The sequence below is a fragment of the Antechinus flavipes genome, chromosome 4, assembly GCF_016432865.1.
Source record: "Antechinus flavipes isolate AdamAnt ecotype Samford, QLD, Australia chromosome 4, AdamAnt_v2, whole genome shotgun sequence".
NCBI lineage: Eukaryota > Metazoa > Chordata > Mammalia > Dasyuromorphia > Dasyuridae > Antechinus > Antechinus flavipes.
Genome location: NC_067401.1, coordinates 164,615,112 through 164,635,737, shown reverse-complemented (window position 1 = coordinate 164,635,737; position 20,626 = coordinate 164,615,112). Strand labels below are relative to the sequence as shown.

Genomic DNA, 20,626 nt, shown 5'->3' with positions numbered 1-20,626 from the left:
CCAATACAACTGTATTATTTGGTTGACCACCAGCCCATTCATCCTTTCAAATGCTCACTCCCATATGCCTTGAATAAAGAGAAGAAACTAAGGATGCAGAGCTAGATCAAATCAGCAATAGTTCCCCCTCACTCCCCAAAAAAATTCTCTCAAAACCAAGTTTGTCTTGATGCCATGGTTGGGAAGGGCACACAAATTTTTGAGGATAAAGCCTGCTCTTGGACAGAAGCATTTTCTTCTGTGGCTTTTATTGAAGAATCTGAAAGTCAACAATTGGTAGATTAGGGTGATAACCATGATGTCATGGTTTCTGAAATAGGAGGTATGGTGGACAGTGTGGTAAATCATATCCATCCACTGAGTGACCAGTTGGTTCTCAATGCACCTTGAAGATGATACTTAGTTTGCCAAAGCACTGAGAGATTTACATGAGAAAAATACCTAGAATAGTCAAAGAAGAAATAACCAGTGAATGAAGGCAAGAGATCTTTTATCCCCTGTAATATCAAAGTTCTCCCTCTCCCTAGGGTTTATGTGCCACATTCCTCTGTCAGCCCTTGGATGTGCTCAAGACTCGAATGATGAATGCACAGGATTATGATGTGAGTATATAGAACTATTTATCTTAAAGATCTTTCCTCTGAAATGTCATAACTATTAAGAATTTTAAAAATTAGTATAGGCTATTTTTGACCTATAGGGGATAACTTTAATTTTTTAAAATTCAGACAGTGCAAAAGCTTTCTCTTCAAATAAAAGTGCCAACTTGCCTGACTTTGTCTAAAATCATAAAGTTGAGGAGAGAGAGCTGCACGTAGAACTAGACTGTTGAATGTACTATCTTTGGGAAATTGTGTTTGTTGTTTCTTCTAGGGTATCATTCATTGTGCATCAGAGACAGCCAAATTGGGACCTTTGGCTTTTTACAAGGTACCTATACCTATTCTTTTTTTTTTTTTAAATAACTTTTTATTGATAGAACCCATGCCAGGGTAATATTTTTTTTTTTTACAGCATTATCCCTTGCATTCACTTCTGTTCCGATTTTTCCCCTCCCTTCCTCCACCCCCTCCCCTAGATGGCAAGCAGTCCTTTACATGTTGAATAGGTTACAGTATATCCTAGATACAATATATGTGTGCAGAACTCTACAGTTTTCTTGTTGCACGGGGAGAATTGAATTCAGAAGGTAGAAATAACCCGGGAAGAAAAACAAAAATGCAAGCAGTTTATATTCATTTCCCAGTGTTCTTTCTTTGGGTGTAGCTGCTTCTGTCCATCCTTAATCAATTGAAACTGAATTAGCTCTCTTTATCGAAGAGATCCACTTCCATCAGAATATATCCTCAAACAGTATCATTGTTGAGGTATATAATGATTTCCTGGTTCTGCTCATTTCACTTAGCATCAGTTCATGTAAGTCTCGCCAGTCCTCTCTGTATTCATCCTGCTGGTCATTCCTTACAGAACAATAATATTCCATAACATTCATATACCACAATTTACTCAACCATTCTCCAATTGATGGACATCCTTTCATTTTCCAGCTTCTAGCCACTACAAACAGGGCTGCCACAAACATTTTGGCACATACAGGTCCCTTTCCTTTCTTTAGTATCTCTTTGGGGTATAAGCCCAGTAGAAACACTGCTGGATCAAAGGGTATGCACAGTTTGATAACTTTTTGAGCATAGTTCCAAATTGCTCTCCAGAATGGCTGGATGTGTTCACAATTCCACCAACAATGCCTATACCTATTCTTTTAAGAGTCTTAAGGACTTGTCATTGGTAGGATTTTAAGAAAGGGACTTTACCCTGAGAAAAAGTCAAAGAAGAATTTATAAATCATATTTTAAAAATAGTTTAACAAAGAAATTTTAAGAATCTACCAGTTTCATACAAACTCTCAAAAACTTAAAATGTTTTTTAGTAAACATTTAATCCACACTTGTCTGTTATGGTTATACTATCTTTTTAGCCCCAAATAGACTTTAGGAAGAAGACAGAGATAATTTTTGTGCTTTGTCTTTTTGTTCCCAGTACATAGTATTTAATAAATGTTTATTGAATCAAAGTTTGTCACTAAGAAGAATTTAAATTAACAAGTAGACTTTAGATGATATAAAAAAACAAACTATCAAAAAAAAACCTTTGTTTTAAAAATTGAATGAATGAATAGCCAATTATCCTCAGTGCCAGGGATGATTATACCCACCCATCTCACAAATTAAAACCTGGTTTGTTTGTTTGTTTTGTGTGATCAATCATCAATCAACAATCACAACTTCATGAGATTGTGTAAAAACCAGGATTATTACAAGAGAAATGAACATATATGTTCTTAGAGTTCCCAGTCTTTACAAAATTTTACATTTTTATAATAGCAGGACAAAGGGGAGGGAATACCAAGAAGGACTGTTACATGAGAAGGGCAAAGGAAGGAAAAAAGACAAGAACATTCCTCATGGGGAGAAGCAACCGGATGGCAAAAGCCTCATTCTTTTCCTTTGGGAACTTAGAGATCCAGGGTCTTCTTATCTGCAAAGGACTCCAGCTACACACGCTTTACCCCATCCTGGTACAGACTGTTTGGCACCTGTCTTGCCTCCCAAGGTCACACAGGGGGTCCAGTTTGGAGTGCAACAACAAATGATTTTACCTCAGGAGGAGCTTCATCCTTGACACATTCAGGGCCTCTTGCAGCTCTGGAACCAGTGTTTCTGCAAAATGTAGCAACTCAAAAAGACAAGTTCAGGGAATCCCTTAACAACCCTTAACAATGGTCTCACATACCCCAAATTACCTTGTACCTTAGGGCAGTTTTAAATGCCTTAAACCATTCCCCCCCAAAAAAAAAAAACATTTAAAATGCCACTAAGACTTTTGGGACACTCTTAATTATTTTGAATATGTGTTGTATGTAACTCAACCGCCACCTAGGGAGAATGAAAATTCCTTAAGAGCAGGAACTGGCAATTTTGTTCTTTATAGCTCTAACACTTGGCACACTGGTTTGCACATTGTTGTTCGATCATTTTTCATTCATGTGTGACTTTCTGTAAACCCCATTTGAGGTTTTTCTGGCAAATATACCTGAGTGGTTCTTTTCCTTTTCCAGCTTATTTTACAAATGAGGCAAACAGAGTAAGTGACTGGTCCCGGGTCACACAGCTGATGAGTGTCTGAGGCTGGATTTGAATTCAGGGAGGTGAAGCTTCCTGACTCCAGGCCTGCTGTTCTATCTACCAAGCCATTACCTGCTCTTGCCCTTGGGGTTTGGGGACATATCCATAACTTTATAGGTATAGGCAACTCTCAGTGTGAAAATTTTGCTACTCCTGCAGATTAGCAACTCATCTCTAATGCAAAGCCTTAGTGAGTTTCCCACCCTCACGAAACTGTTCTGTGTGAAAGGCTGAACCCAGGGCCTTCTGGGTCCTAGGATAGCCCTTTATTCACTGCCCCACACTATATGACATTTAGATTGGCAGAAATAATGGGCATTCCATTGCCCATGGGCATTCCAGTGACTAGAGCACTAACCTGGAGTCAGGAGGACCTGAGTTCAAATTTGAGTTCAGACAAGCATTAATCATTTCCTACCTTTTAAAATGGGGGTGTTAATAGAACCCAGCTCTGATGGTTGTCATTAGGATTAAGTGAAATAATATTAGTAGAATGCTTTGCAAACCTTAAGGTGTTATAGAAATACTAGCTATAATAATAACTCTCTTTATGATCCTTCTTAGGGAGTTTTCCAAGCATAGATACTGGAATGGTTGGCCATTTCCTTCTCTAGCTCATTTTACAGATGAAGAAACTGAGGCAAACAGGTTTAATTAATTTGCCCAGAGACATAAGCTAGTAAGTGTCTAAGTCCAGATTTGAATGAAGGAAGAGTTTTCCTAACTTCAGGATTGGTACTCTATCCATTGTACCACCCAGCTGTTCAATAACTATTATTATTATTATTATTCCAGAGGAAGTAGATAGCATGAGCAAATTTGAAGAGGTATATATGCATAGAAAATATTTAGGATACAGTGAGCAGACCAATTTGACTGGAGTGACACATTATAGAGAAGAGGGATAAGATTGGAAAAGAAACTCAGGCCCAGTTTATAGCAGGCTTTGTTTAAATATAAGAATAAAGAGATTGGAATTTATCCTGTAGGCAGTGGGAAGCTACTGAAAGACTTTATCATATTGAGAAACAAATTTGTAAAACAATGCTTCAAGTAGATGGATGTGACAAAAGAATCTTAAGTGGATTAGAGGTATTAGGATGGGACCTATTAGAAGCAGACTAGATAGTGACATAAAGAGATGAATAGAAGTCATGGTGGATGGAATACTTGGAGATGGGTCAGCCTAGGTTAAAATTCTGCTTTAGACACATTAGCTATGAGATGCTGTCAAATAACTTTATCTCTTTGAGCCTTTGTTTCATCATCTGTAAAAGGAGGATAAATAGCTTTTATCTTACAAGTCAGTTTATCAAATAAGATAACATTTGTAAAGTGTCCTATATTAATGTCAATCATTATTATACATTTAAAAACTCTGGATATGAGATTTTAAAAACTTGAGGTTGAATCTTACCTTGGTAACTTACTACTTGTGTGATTTTGAGCAAATCACTTAACCACAGGAGGCCTCAATTCTTCGTCTATAAAATGAAGTTACCATGCCTTAGCCTGAGCTCCTTGCTATTGTTGCTTGCATGGCCACTGCTGCTTCTCCTAGTACTAATTATTGTTTGGGGAGCTGAGAGACTACTTGCTGCAGCCACATCTTCCTACAGGAACTGCCCTTCTGCCTGCCTGCCAGCATGCACACCCTTAGCATCTTGAGCTCCATCCAGCCTGATGCACCTCACTGATAAGGAGCCACAGGTGAAGGCACTAGCAGTAAGGCTATCAATCTCAAGTCCTTGTGCTCACCCAAGACAACCACCAAGTGCCACAAGGGCCCAGTGTCTTCAGGTGCTGAAGCATTTTTTTCTAATAGAAATGCATCAATGAGATTGGTGAGTTTCAAAGCAGATGAGTGCTAAGGTACCATTGTATGTAAAGAATTAACATGATCAGGTGACTGACTATAGAGAAATAAAGATGACATAAACTGACCGAAATAGGGAGAACAATTGTTTTGAAGGTGATGTTTGACTTTAGATATCTATCTAAGTTAGTTAAGGTATCAACTGGATGTCCAATTGGAAATATCTAGTGGACAACTGAAAATGTTGGACTAGAACTTGAGAGGTCAGGGATGGGAGATAAAAATTAGGGGGCCATCTGATAAAAATACTGGCTGAAACTGTGAGAATGGATGTGTTCTCTGAGGAACAGAATTCCTAGGGAGAAGAAAGTCCAAGAATTGAACATTAGGGAGGGTCCACATTTAGGGGAGTGAAGGATAAAGTGGAGCCAATAAAGAATAAAGGAAACAGGTAGAAGCAGTCGCTGTGATTCTCATGGAGCATGGTGGTCAAGAGGGCAGATTTTTAAGAAAAAGAGAAGGTGTGATAAACTACAGAAAAAGACAAGGAGGAAAAAATTCCTTATTTTGGCAATTAGCCACTGGTGACTTTCAAGAATTCCGTTTCAATGGATGGATAGGAATAGAAGCCAAACTCTAGGACTTTAAAAGACTGAAAAAGGAACAAAGAAATGGAAGTCATGAATATAAATCAATTTGGGGGGAAGGTTATCATGAAAGGACTATAGCCAAGAGTTAAGCATATTTAAGGGAAGGTTTTTTTCCTTTGTATGTTTGTACTCCCAAGAGATAATGGAGGGAAGAGATAAATGGTGGAACAAGGTCATGAGGGAGAAACTAAGAGCTGATCAAGTCTTTATTTGCCTTCTTCAGTTTTTTGTTGGATTTTTTTTTACTTGTGTTTGGGTAGGTAGAAGTTGACAGCTGACTAAGCCTGTAGTCCAGGGTGTAATTATAGAAAAGAAAGATCATATAATAAATTGTTAAACTAAGTGCAATGACTTTTATCCCTTTATGAGGTATGAAAAAGGTCTGGTAGAATTAGAAGGGCAACTGGTCATTGAGATATGATTAACCATGCTATGGGTGGTCCCTAAAAGGCCAGCCTAGAATGAGTGCAACACAAGAGTTTCGTGATGGGAACTTCAAAACAGCAGTTCTGTGGACCCTTAAGCCCTTGTCCTCTAGCAGAGGACATGTCCTCTCCTTATCGCAAGTCCATTTGCCATAGCTCTTTATAATAAAGAGTCTGATCCATGAGGCACCACAATAGCAGGGAGCACTCTCTAGACAAATAACAGATGTAGAGAGCAGCATTTAAGGCTGCATTTAAGTTATTCCCCTAGCTGTTGAGAATCGAGCTGCAGGGAGGAGCAGAGATGGGGAATTCACCCAGAAAAGATACTGGTCTCAATGGGGAGAAAAGCATGTTGGAATACAACAGGACCAGAGCCATGAGTTTCCCTGCTCGTGTGTGTTCTCTTGTGTGTATACCTCACCAACACGTGTACTCAAAAGTTTATGTTCATTTTTCCTACTGCATGAGTAGGAGAATGTACCTCAGGTTTGAAGGGAGGGGGGAATCTGTTCTTACTATGTTGGGCACAGGATATGTTGGAATCACAGCCACCCCTTTCCTTGCCATTAGGACTAGAAATTAAGTTTTACATACCATTGTGTCATAAACTCTAGATGCTCTATTTCAATCTTGCTAGGATAATTCCCCCTCCTTTTGAGCATTGCCTTGTCTCCTATCCACGACTACCTTATCTTGACCCCTATCCTGTCAGGATTAAATTATGATCCTTTCCTGGAATTATGGCTTGTCCATCCTCTCAGTGATTTTAATCCCCCCTTATCTGCTTTTGTTTCCTCTATTAACCACTAGTTAGCTAAAACCCTATGTGAGTTCCTTGCCTCTTGTTTATCTGGGCAGAATGCTTTGGACAAGAATCCCATTCAGGTCAGCTAGCCTAAACTCTCCACATTGAAGTTTAAAACCAATCTGTCTGCCTCAGTTTCTCTGGTATTACAACTATACTATGCCCCCTTAGTAAATGACTTTGCTTTAAACTAAATGTATTTATGCAGAAGTCTGTTGTGGCTCCCTTAAAAATGAGCTCACCCATAGGACTCATTTTAGTACCATATGTACATATAGTATCTTGAAACTATAAACATCACTACCCTTTGGAGGAGCCAATCTGCAGGTCTGAGTGGGGTACACTTGCAACAGGCAAGTTAGAGGCCCACTACTTGGGTGAAAGTTTAGTTCAGATTCTTCCCCCTGGTACTTTCTAACTAAGGGACCTTTATATGCTTCAGGCAATCCACTGCCAATTGTTGTTTGTAATCTAATTGTAATCCTATTTTGAATTCAATACTTATTAAAAGTCTACAAAGACTTCCACAAGGAGCTAGGAATGCAAAGGAAAAAACCCTCCTGGCTGGAAAGTTTACATTCTACTAGAAGTAATACAACATATAATAAGTGATTTCAAGAAGGGGGGAGGCAGGGAATCAAATGGAAGAAAGTGAAGAAAGGAGTGAGACCTAGATTAGACTCTGACAACTAAGCTGTGCTTTGAAGGAGTCTAGGAATTCTCAGCTGTGTGACTTCACCCTATTTGCCTCAGTTTCCTCATCTGTAAAATGAACTGGAAAAGAAAATGGCAAATCACTCCAATATCTTTGCCAAGAGAATGCCCCCAAAAGGAGTCAACACAAGATTGAAAAATGCCTAACCAAAACAAACAGGAATTCTAAGATGCAAGTAAATTCTGGCCATGAAAGATGACTTATTACAGAGGTGGGAGATTGACTAGCCAGCTAGTTTCACCTGCAGGAAGTGTTCAAAGGTAGGAATATGCAATAGATTAGAAAGGCAGGTGGAAACTGTCATGCAAGGATTTTAAGTACCAGACTGAAAATTTTTGTGTTTTATATAATTCTACAGGTAGGTCATAGTCGCCTCATTGCATTTGTGTTTTGTGCCCTTGAAGGGTCTGGGTCCCCTAGATTATTATCAAGGATTCTATCACATACCTGAACAGCCACTCCAGTTTCCACCTCATCTTTTGCCCTTTTCATTTCAGGGAATGTTCCCTGCTGCTATTCGCCTGATACCACATACCGTTTTAACCTTTGTCTTCTTGGAGCAACTTCGATTAAACTTTGGCATTCCAGTGAAAAGTGATTTGGGTCAAGATTGAGGTTCAGCAGAGCTTTTGGACCCAAGTGTGGCAAAAATTCCATCGAAAAGACCAAGGGGGTCCTTGGATACTTCTGACGTTGCCATTTCAGGATGTAAAGAAGGTCATTGACCTGCATGATTTCCCATGTTCTTGGCTTATGCACTCCATTGGTATACAAGGACACTATTACAGTCTTTTAGGGGAATCTGTGGTGTCTGTTGATCCTTCTCCCCTTCTCTCCCTCCTCAACCTACTTATCTACTCACGTGAGCCTTTGTAAGCCAAAGTTCCGTGTAACCTAGGGTGCCTGTGATATAGACCAGAGAACAATATCATATTCTGATGTAAAAAGGTTGATTGATTTCTGGTAGTCCAGAGTCAATAATAGAGATAAGTTGGTTCTCAAAAATATGGTCTGCCCTGGGGACTTGGTAGAGGGTGCTCTTAACTTGCCCTTCTTAATGCCTTTTTTCTCCCCCACTCCACCCCATCTTCAGCTTGAGTTTCTGCTGCCCTCAGAGGTTGTGAAAATTGAATCTTGGCTGCCATGATTGGTCTCATCACAGTTACAGCATATTCAGAGCTGCCTTTGATCTGGAGGCAAAAAGTGTGAACATATTTGGGTAATGGGTAGGGGCAGAGATAGATGGAGAAGGGGGAATGCAAAACTCAGAATTGTTTGAATTTTAAATACTCACCTATGACATTTGAACCACTTTCATTCTGTATATTCTACCATTAAATATATTTTTCTCCAAGTCCTTGTATGTGTTTGTTATTGTTGGATTGTGTCCTAAAGCAGATTGGACAATGGCATACTCTTTTAAGGCTGTACTTTCTGCCTAAATTGTCTCTGGCATTTCTTCTTGGTGTGAAGGTAAAGTGGACTTCTGGTATGATACTCTCCTGCCCAGACAGGAGGCAAATGGGCATAAAAAAGAGCCTAAGTTCTTCAGTACTTTCTGGGTCTTTTAAGTCAGTGTTTTCCAAGAAACATATAGTATGACCCTACTTGCCAATTAGCTTATACAAATTAATTTGATCTAATAGCATATGCCTTTCATCAATGAACTTGCTAGAACTTAATGATTTCACCCCCTTTCCCTTTAAGGACAAGTTCATCACACCAGTAACTGTTCCATTAATTCATGGATTTGAATATAATAAAGAAAACTAAGTTCAGGAAAATTGGGATTTGCCCATATTCACACAGTGAGACAATAATGCCAAGATTTTAACTCAGAACTGGTGACCCAGTATGTCAGAGTAGAAAGGGTACTGAATTTGAAATGGAGTTCCATATTTCAGATCTGATGCCACAAGTTTAAAGTGTGAACTTTAGCAAGTCATTTCATGTTTTTTCACTCGATAAACTAAGGGAGTTAGACTAAATTCATACAATAAGCATTTGTTAAGCACCTGCTGTACACCAGATGGGGTGGACTCTGGAAATATGGAAACAAGCTCTAGGATCCCATGAACATCTGATGCTCCTACTCTGACAATAAGATTGGCTAACGGATAGGCTAAAAGGCTAAAGGTAACCCCTACTCTGACAGAACTCAGCCTGATTGGGAAGGCGATATGTAAGCAATGATGTGCAATAAGATAGAGACAAGATAAATAGGGAGTGGTCTCAGAGGGAAGGCAATAAGATTGAGGAGGACTTGGAGAGCCTTAGCTTCTCAGTCTGTGACATGGGGATGATGAATCATTTGTACAACTCGCCCTCATAGAGCTATTGTGAGAACCTAGTGAGATCAAGTATAGTCAAGTTACTTTCACCCCTCAGAGATCAGTCATCTGCTTTGCCTTTCCCTTTTGCAAGACTTTCATGAAATAACCCCTAAACCTTTTAATCCCCAAACACTGTGATGACTAAGATTATTCTCTCCTTTCCCTAAACACTATGAGCTAATTTGGTGCCGGAAATAAATCCATCTGTGGTCTCATATCCAGGACTTTGAGTAATTTTTTTTAAAAAAATAGCTCAAAAACTTTGTCTCTGGAGCCATGAAAAAGCTATATAGTTTTGTCAAGATTGCACTGAAACTTCTTTAAGGGTCTGGCTGTTCCAGAGCTGGTCATCTCTGGAGAGGAGGGAACTCATACTGTCTGGTAGAGGAGAATTGAACAATGGAGAACTGGAAGGGAAAGTAGAGAATAATAAATCCGAAGGATTATGGGTCCGAAGGAGGACCCATAATACTGCCAGAATTGGAAAACAGCAAGAATAGGACACCAACAGAGAGTAACAAGTGGGGGAAAGTACTGATTAAAAAAGCAATGTACTCCTAAACATGGATGTGAAGTAGCAAACCCCAGCGCCACTCCTATCTTGCAGGGAATAATAATGTCTCAAGAACTGTCCCCTTTCTTGGGGGAAGGACAGCCTGGTTGGCAACAAAATCTTTTGATTATGAGCTCAAGTTCTTCCTGTTTCCCTTACATGTAAATCTGTTCTGTACCTCAAATACTTATAAGAGAAACTGGTGGCTCCCCTCGAAATACCAGACATGAAGTTCCCATGTTGCACCTGGATGAGCGCAAAAAAAAAAATAAGAATTAAGAGGTTACCAAAGTAGTTTAACCAAATTTTTATGTGAGGAAGGAGTTTCTGACATAAGCTTTGTCATTATAGTGACTATTAATTATGAATCAATATTCTTTATAGAGCAGTTGAGACTTTGGCAGATATGAAGTGTATAAAATGAAATGCAGGATTATATGACTGCTGGTTTCCCAATAGATGGTGAATAAAGATCAAAGGACCTGTTTTCTAATTCCTTTTATAGTATTTAATTTAGCACATTAACTTGTGTTAGGCACACAGTGGTACTCTGTGAACAATATTGAATGACTGCCAATGGGACAGGAACTGTTTCTAGCTTAAAAGTCTAAAGGATGATAATAGATCTGAGGGCCATTATTTTGCAGATGCTCCCTGGATTTGCTCATTTGATTTCATCAGCTTCATCTCAGCCTTGATCATATGTTCTAACAAAAGAGATAATTTAGCATCAGCTGTTACGATCCCTCTACTTCTTAAACAACTAAAAACAAATAAGCAAACAAAAGCACTTGCCCCCAGCTGGCCCCAAAACACTCAAAAGAGATTTTTAGAGGGGTAGCCTTAGCTTTCTAAAGAGAGGTTTTGCTTATTGTCAGTGAAGTAAAGAGAATCAAGGTAAAATGTATGACACAATAAATGCTTATCAATTGGTGAATGCCTGAACAAATTGTAGCATATGATTGTGATAGAACACTATAATTCTATTAAAAATGTTGAGCAGGATGGTTTAAAAAAAAAATCTGGGGAGACATAAATGAACTGATACACAGTGAAATGAGTAGAACCAGGAGAACATTTCACATAGTGTCAGCAATAGTATAAGGATGAACAACTGATGTAAACTTGAAACTAGCTTATTCTCTTATCAGAAAATGCTAAAAAAAAAAAAATCCATCCTGTTATTAATCATATTTGCATACAAAAAGGAAGCTAGTTCTCCCAGACTGTCCTATCTGTGTAGAATGATATTCTCCAACCTTGATGGAAACTTAGCTTTTCCAAGGCTGTCTAGTTGGCATCTTTAAAGATGGTCAAAACCAACTTTGAGACAGCCTTGATAGAAACTTGTTATACCAGGCTATCTTTTAGCTCAATATAAATGCTTGTTACTCTCTAGATCCCACCTTTTATCTCTCCTTCCTCTTAAATTATAAAAATCACCCCCTTCCAAAACATGTCATGAAATCATCTTTGGATTTTATCATGAATAAAGGTACCTTTAGGCAAAGAAAATGCCATTGTGATTTCTTCATGTATTCCTCCTCACTTTTAAAACAAGGAATTGCTCTCCCAACTCTCATACTCTGATGTAGACAATGTTGATCCAACACAATTCCAAAGGACTCATGATGATAATGCTATCCATCTCTAGAGAAAGAACCAATGAACTCTGAGGATAGATTGAAGCATGCTTTTTCCACTTTATTTTTAATACTTTTATATAGCTAATATGGAAATATGTTTTACATGTATAATTTATATTGCTTGTTTTCTCAATAAGTGGGGGAGGGGTTAAAGAAGAGAATTTGGAATTCAAAACTTGGTAATTCATATGACTATGAAGGCATTCAAAAAAACTGGTCTGCCTCAGCCACTTTCTTGTGGTCTCGAGAAAGGACCCTAGTCCTAGTCTCTGTTTTGTTCTTTGTCCTTTTAAATGATAGATAATAGAACCATGAAGCTCATCAATTCAAGAGGTGGGAGGTGGAGGGCGAGGGCAGAGAATGGAGTTCACCAGTAACTTTGTCCTAGAGTCTAGATTCTAGCACCAGGGCAGGAGACAGTTAAGGGGTGCAGCAGATAGAAAGCCAGGAAGAAACTTAACCTCAGACACTTTTCCTCAGCTGTAAAATGGATGTGATAACTACCTGCTTCCCAGAGTTGATAATATGTTATGAAAAATATTGTGATCTTCATATGATAACGTGTTATGAACTTGCCAGAGATGCCTTTTCTGACTTGGGAATCAAAAACTAACAATGCAGCTTAAAATTATCACTCTGATAATGGCTATATTATCATAATATATTACATTATTATAATGGCTATATAATTATGTTATAATTATATTTTATATTATGGTACCTATGTATAATGAGTGAAGTATACAACATCAAGAACTATAGAAAACTGTTCCTGTCACAAAACTCTGGTTCTGTGCCCTGAGGAGAGAGTGGTCACAACCCTCAAGATTTAGAAACAATTTAATAATTGTTATATTGTCTTCTAAACCCAGGAATGATCGTATTGTAATTCACCTTCTTCCTTCTTTCCTACTTGATTTGTACTTGAATTTTTACCTTTCCTGCAACAAGTGAGGTCTTCTGTCCAGGAGGGCTTCTATCTAGTTTGCAAACTGCATTTCTCATTCTGAAAGTGATTCATTTAAACTTGAATGGCATAAACTAAGTGAAGTTTATCTGAATGGACACATGGGAATGTGGCCTTAACCTATGTCCTTAATTGTGACTTGAGACTTTGAAATAACAAGTTAGCTATAGCTAAAAGCAGCTGGTGTTTGATTATCTTAGATAAACATTTCCCTCCTACTCTCACCTCTACCACCTTTTCATTGGCATTAAGTATTTAATTAAGTAAAGAGTGTGTTATTGACTAATATTCTTTGTTTTGGTGGTCCGTATTTAGTGTCTAGTTAAATTAGAACTCCCCACCCAATGAAAGAAAAGGTGTGTGGCAAGGTAAGGGCTTCTGCCTTAGGGTCTATATATAATCCTATGTTTGCAGTTTGTGCTTTCCACTATTCTGCTGACACCTTGTCTATTGGGAGTTGTCTTTTCTTGGGAGATCATAATAAATCTCTTTTTTCTTTTTACCTTGAGAGTCTGATTTTTAATTTGATTAAGACCCATTGCCCCATACAAACTGCTCCTTGATTTGTAAAATCCTGTCTCTAGGCCTGCTTTGTGTAACTGCATTCATTCAGAGACCAATACAGTGAAATTGTGTTAACATTGTCAAGTGCTTAGCACAGGATCTGGCAGATGATAAGCATTATATAAATGTTATGTGTTGTTGTTGTTGTTGTTGTTGTTGTTGTTGTTGTTGATGTTGTCTATTAATACTGGCATCAATTCCCCAAAGAATAAGATGTAATCTTTGGGACCCCAGTCCAGTACAAACTGATACAAAGACTCATCACCTTTGGACATGAACTTAGTGGGATCAGTGCTATTGAGAAACTGAGCCAGATTCCACCAAAGACTCTTTTGGGGGAGAAAACATATTGGGAAGAAAATGCCATCTGGAGCTGGGGTGCCAGTTACTGGCCCTTGCCACAGGTGTGTACAGGTTGAGAGTAAACCAGATTCCTGGCCACTATTCTCTGCAGTCTCTGGTTCTCCATTCCAAAGGGGAATAACAGAGCATCTGTTTGAGCTAGGTTGGCCTTAGACATTCTCCTGAGGTTTGGCTCATAACCAGGTACGATAATGAACAATACACAATAAATGTTGACTAGGAGTAATTATCTCATAAATCAAGACAATACCTATACAAAGTTTAGAGAACCAGTTCTCCTTAATAAATCCTAGAACAAAAATAGGTTTTACAAAAAAGGAACTAGAAAAAAATTCAACAACTCAATAAACTTTGCAAAGGCTTTGAAATATATTGGATAATCAGGAAGAACCATGTTCAGGTCATATTTCTGAGGCTTCCTGGAGCTGTGTGGCAAGGCTGAGTAAACCTCTCTGAAACTTAGTTTTCTTCTCTGTAGAATTAATAGCACCTACTTCACGGTGTTATTATGAAGATCAGATGAAATCATAGATATAAAGTGCTTTGCAAGCTTTAAAGTACTGCATATATCTACTTTGATAGGATATTATGCAAAGTACTGGGGAAATAAAGATGAAAAATTAATCTAATGGGGAATTAGGATGTTTATGTAAGTATGATTCCAGGTAGAAGATGATTAAGTGCAAAGGAAAAGTTTTAAGAAATTTGAGGAGGCAATCACTTTTAATTGAATTGTATCCATTGTCACTTAATGTCCCTCAAATTTTACTTCTGTAGACTCATCTTCTGACACTGCGGATGTTCTTAGATCCCTTAGATCCCTTTATCTAGGAATGTAAGTCTGTGGGAATTGAATGACTGACACCGGCTCCCACCTTGTGACTCAATTCTGGATTTAGCTCAGTTCCCTTGCATTCACTTATAGGTCTAGTGCAATTTCTGTCTTGTGAGAAAACTTTATTGCTAGTCCTGAATGGAGACTTTTTTTTTTTTTTTGAGATTTTGAAAGATTTTATTTTTTTTCCCATTTACATGTCAGGACAATTCTTAACATTTCATTTTTTATAAAATCTTCATAAAATTTTCTAACTTTCTCCCTAAGATGATAAAAAAAATTCTATATGTATTATATATGTATAATCACATAAAACATATTTTATATTAATCATATTGTAAATAATATACTTTGATCTGCACAGAGACACCATTAGTTTTTTTCTCTGGAGGTGGGTAGTATTTTTCATTGTGAGTTTTTTGAAACTGATCTGGATCACTGTACTGCTGAGAATATCTAAGCCAGTCATAGCTGATCATTGCACTGTGTTGCTGTTACTGTGTACCATGTTCTCCTGGTTCTGCTCATTTTACTTTCTATCAGTTCTTATATAAGTCTTTTCAGGTTTCCCTGAAACTATCCTACTCATCATTTCTTATAGCACAACAGTATTCCATTACATTCATATACCACAATTTAGTCAGCCATTCCTCAATTGATGAGTATCTCCTCAATTTCCAATCTTTTGCCAGCACAAAAGAACTGCTTTTTTTTGATCTCTTTGGGATACAGACTTACTAGTGGTACTGCTGGATCAAAATTTATGCACAGGCTGGTTGTCCTTTGGGCTAGTTTCAAATACTCTCCAGAATGGTTGATCAGTTCACAACTCCACCAACAATACATTGATGTCCTAATTTTCCCATTTTCTCCAATATTTTTGATTTTCCTTTTCTGTATGTTAACCAATCTGATAAGTGTGAGGTGGTACTTCAGAGTAGTTTTCATTTACATTTCTCTCATAGTTAGAGTATTTTTTTCCATATAACTATGCATAGCTTTTACTTTTTTTTATATGAAAACTGCCTGTACATATCCTTTAACAATTTTTTATTTGAGTGACTTGTATTCTTATAAATTTGACTCAGTTCTTTATATATTTGAGAAATGAAATCTTTATCAGAGACATTTGCTATTAAAAATTGTTTTGCAGCTTTCTGCTTTCCTTTTAATTGACTATATTGATTTTGTTTGTGAAAAAACTTTTAAATTTAATTGAACGAATTGTCTATTTTATATCTTATTATGCCCTTTTTCTCTTGTTTTGGTCATAAATTCTGCCCTTCTCCATAGATCTGACAGGTATTTTTCTGTATTCCCCTAATTTGCTTACAGTATCATCCTTTATGTCTAAATCATATACTCATTTTGATCTTATCTTGGTAAATGGCATAAAATGCTAGTGTATAACTAATTTCTACCATACTATTTTCCAGTTTTCCCAGTAGTTTTTGTCAAATAGTGAGTTTTTATTCTAGAACTATGATCTTTGGGTTCATTAAACATTAGATACCTTGGTTATTTACTACTCTGTCTTGTGTACATAATCTGTTCTACTGATTCATTACTCTATATGATAGCCAGGAACACATAATTTTGGTTAATATTGCTTTACAATATAATTGGAGTTCTGGTACACCTAGGTTACCTTCTTTTGCTTTCTTTCTTTCCTTTTATTAAATACCTTTGATATTCTTGATATTTTTCCAGATGAATTTTTAAAAATTTTTTTAGCCCTATAAAATAATTTTTGGTAGTTTGGTATAGCACTGAACAAATAAATTAATTTAGATAGAATCGTCATTGTTATTATATTGGCTTGGCCTACCCATTAACAATTGATATTTTTCCAATTGTTTAGATCTGACTTTACTCATGGGAAAAGTAACTATGTTCATAGTTTCTAGGTTTATCTTGGCAAATAGACTTCTAAGTATTTTATATTGTCTGAAGTTCTTTTAAATGGACTTTTATCTTTTTATCTTTTGCTGCTGGGCTTTGTTGTTAACATATAGAATGCTTATGATTTATGTAGATTTATTTTATAGCCTGCAACTTTGCTAAAGTTGTTAATTATTTTAAATAGTTTTTTAGTTGGTTCTCTAGCAATCTCTTAAGTATCCCATCATATCATCTTCAAAGAGTATAGTTTTGTTTTCTCATTACCTATTCTAATTCCTTTAATTTCTTTTTTTAGCAGTTCTAGTACATATTGAATAATAGCAGTGATAATGGGCATCCTTGTTTCACTCCGGGTCTTTTGGGGATGGCTTCTAGTTTATCCTGATTACAGATAATGTTTGCTGATGGTTTTGGATAGATACTACTTATCAGGAAACATACTATGCTCTCTAGTGTTTTTCATGGGAATGGGTGTTGTATTTTGTTAAAAGCTTTTTCTTTATCAATTGAAATAATCATATGGTTTCTATTGATTTTGCAATTATCTGGTCAGTTATGCTGAGAGTTAGTTTTCCGAATATTCAACCAGTCCTGCATTCCAATTTAAATCTCTCCTGTGCATAGTGTATGATCCTGGTGATATATTACCATAATCTCCTTGTGAGTATTTTATTTAAAAATTCTGCATCTATATTCATTAGGAAAATTGGTCTAATCATTTTCTTTCTCTGTTTTGGCTTTTCTTGGTTTAGGTATCAACACCATATTTGTGTCATAAAAAGAATTTGGTAGGCTTTTTCTTTGCCTGTTTTCCCAAATAGTATATATAGTATTGGAATTAATTGTTCTTTAAATGTTTGGTAGAATTCATTTGTTAATCCAGCCAGCCCTGGGATTTTTTTCCTTAGGGGTTTCATTGATGACATTCAATTTCTTTTTCTAAAATGGGGTTAAGTATTATATTTCCTCTTCTGTTAACCTAGGAAATTAACATTTTTGTAAATATTCATTCTTTTCACTTAGACTGTCTGATTTGTTGGCATACAATTGGACAAAATAGTTCCCAATTATTGCTTTTATTTCTTCCTCATTAGTGGTGAATTCACCTTTTTAATTTTTGATACTGATAATTTCATTTTCTTGTTTCTTTTTTTCTTAAACAAATTAACCAATGGTTTCTCTATTTTATTTTATTTTTCATAATACCAGTTCTTAGTTCAATGGTTTTCTTAATTTCAATGTTATTAATTTCTCCTTTGATTTTCAGGATTTCCAATATGGTGTTCAATTAGAGATCTTTAATTCATTCTGTGTGAGACCTCTTACCCAAATTTACTACTCAGAGGCATCTTCAGATATATAGAGGAAGCATTTATTCAGTCCTTACAAGGAGAGGCCCAAGCACACCTGCTGAGGAGATACAGATTCTTTCAGCTCTCATCTCTCAACATCATTCCTGGCAATGAGCTGGAAATAATAAATTGGTTAAATAGCAAAAGAGCTGGGTTTATTGGATGGATTGAAAAGGAAGTAACCATGGACCAATGGTCAACAATGCTGTCTACTTCCTGTGGGACACATAACTTCCAGAAGCTTAGGCCTAGGGTCTGACCCACTCCATCTCATAGACTTTTTGAGAAATCTTCACCTAGTCCCATTCAATTCTTTTTCTAGCTTTTTTAGTTGCATGGCCAATTCATTGATCTGCCCTTTTTCTACTTGATTCATGTATTATATATATATATTTCCCCTAAGTACTGCTTTGATTGCATTCCATAAATTTTGGTATGTTGTCTCATTATGAAATTATTGACTGATTCTATGATGTGTTCTTTGAATCACTCATTCTTTAGGATTACATTATTTAGTTTCCAATGAATTTTTGATCAGTCTTTTTATGGCCCTTTATTAAATATAATTTTTATTGATCTAAAAAGGATGAATTCAATATTTTTACCTATCTGGATTTGATTATGAGGTTTGTCTGTGCCCTATAATATGGTTAGAAACAGTGTCAATTTCTTCATCTAAATATTGCCTGTTCATATCCTTTAACCATTTATCAATTGGAGACTTAACTTCTTTCTTATTTATTTTGTGGTTAGATTTGTCTAGTTCTGAAAAGGAAAAATTGAGGAACACCTTTATACATATTTTAATGTATAGTTTTACTGCCTATGTCAACCTATAATTTTATTTAATTTTTTTGGAAATTTACATGCCATACCAGGTGTCTATATGATTGGTATTGATATTATTTTATTGTTTATGGTACCTTTTAGCAAGATGTAATTTTCTTTTTTGATTAGAGTAATTTTTGCTTTTGCTTTGTCTGAGATCATGATTACTTCTCCTGCTTTTTTTTTTTTTTTTTTTTACTTTAGCTGTAGTATAAAAAATTCTGTCTAGCCTTTTACCTTTACTATGTGTTTGTTTGTTTGTTTTTGCTTCAGATATGTTTCTTGTAAACAACATATTGTAGGATTCTGATTTTTAATTTACTCTGCTATCCACTGCCATTTTATGGGAGAATTTATCCCATTCACATTCACAGTTATACTTACTGTTGTCAAAATATTTTCAAGATGCTCTGTCTCCCAGAACTAAGGCCCAAAAAACAGGCTCTATATTGATTTTGGTATAACAACAATCCTTTGTGCTCTGGATGATCTCGCCCTCTGGCAAAGTGTATTGCTTTGACTAGCATTAGGTATTTACTGAGGGATTTGGCTTCCCCTATTTCCCAGGGACCTGAGAACCCATATCTATCACATCTCTTGATATGTCCACAATTCCTGTTCCTTGTAACTACCAAGTGAACTGAACCAGTTATTCTACATCTTGTTCCCACTAGTAATGTACCCTTCTATAAGACAATTAATTTGAAGACTATTCCCACTGGACCTAGGAATACTTCATTGTCCATTTAAGAGCTTACCACAGGAAATGCTACTCAAGACTTGAAAATGATTGTCATTCACTTGTGTTTTGTTTTTTTTTAATGTATATAAGCACTCATAGGAGGGTGGACTTTTCACTTTGAAGTGCTTTCCTCAATTTTAAATTAATGAAACTTCTATTACTGTCTTGACTCTCCTATTTCTAGCCTGCTCTATGGGGCTCTAGCCATTCCCAGATTAGAGATCATTTCATCTAGTTGGATACAGTGTTTTTACCTTGTTTGTCCCCTGTGTTTGTCCCCCTTTTGTACTTTTCATTCTTTTTCTTTTTATTCTGTCCTTCCTCACCAGTGTTTTGCTTCTGACTATCAACTCCCTCAATCTCTCTTGTATTATTCTCCTTTCCTATAAGAAAAGAGAAATTTCTATATTCAACTAAGTGTGTATTTTATTCTCTCTGAGCCTAATCCAATGAAAGTAAGAGTCAAATATGGCTTACCCCTATTCCTTTTTTCTCTCTGCTATAACAGGTCTTTTGTGCCTTGTCAGGTGATTTTAAAGCCAGTTGTGGTCCCTTTAAGAAGCTGTATTTCCTATTGATCTGTGATCCCTTTCAGATTTTCAGCCATTCCTGGGGAAGGCATATCCTCCCCAGATATGTTATATTTCCGGGATGCCAGGGCCTTTGATGCAATTAGAAATCCTGGTCAAAAAGCACCCCTTTGAATTGTTGTTAATTCCAATACGAGATTCAGGCTGTCCCAGCCCCCACTGGTCTGACCTGCTCCTCTGTCCCAGCCCCCACCAAGACACCCAATATGATAGCTTCCATCAACGAAGGTCTTTTGCAGATGGACCTCTGCAGCTCACTCAGCTGCCAGGACCTTCTGTCCACTGAGAACTGCATTCTCAATGCAAAACTCCATTTTCCATAGATCTGACACTATAGAAGTTAGTCTCTTGG

General features: G+C 36.8%; 1 protein-coding gene across 2 annotated transcripts in view; it reads left to right on the top strand.

The window, feature by feature from the left end:
- Positions 1 to 8,953, top strand: part of LOC127560639 (mitochondrial dicarboxylate carrier-like) — a 31,854-nt gene extending 22,901 nt beyond the window's left edge. Inside the window, exons 10-12 of one of the 2 annotated variants that reach the window (XM_051995375.1) lie at positions 528 to 602; positions 874 to 930; positions 8,097 to 8,953. In XM_051995375.1, the coding sequence (XP_051851335.1) occupies positions 528 to 602; positions 874 to 930; positions 8,097 to 8,213 (249 nt within the window). In that variant the 3' untranslated portion in view covers positions 8,214 to 8,953. The remainder of the gene's footprint in view (positions 1 to 527; positions 603 to 873; positions 931 to 8,096) is intronic. The other variant, XM_051995376.1, reaches the window with a different exon arrangement.
- The last annotated feature ends 11,673 nt before the right edge of the window (positions 8,954 to 20,626 follow it).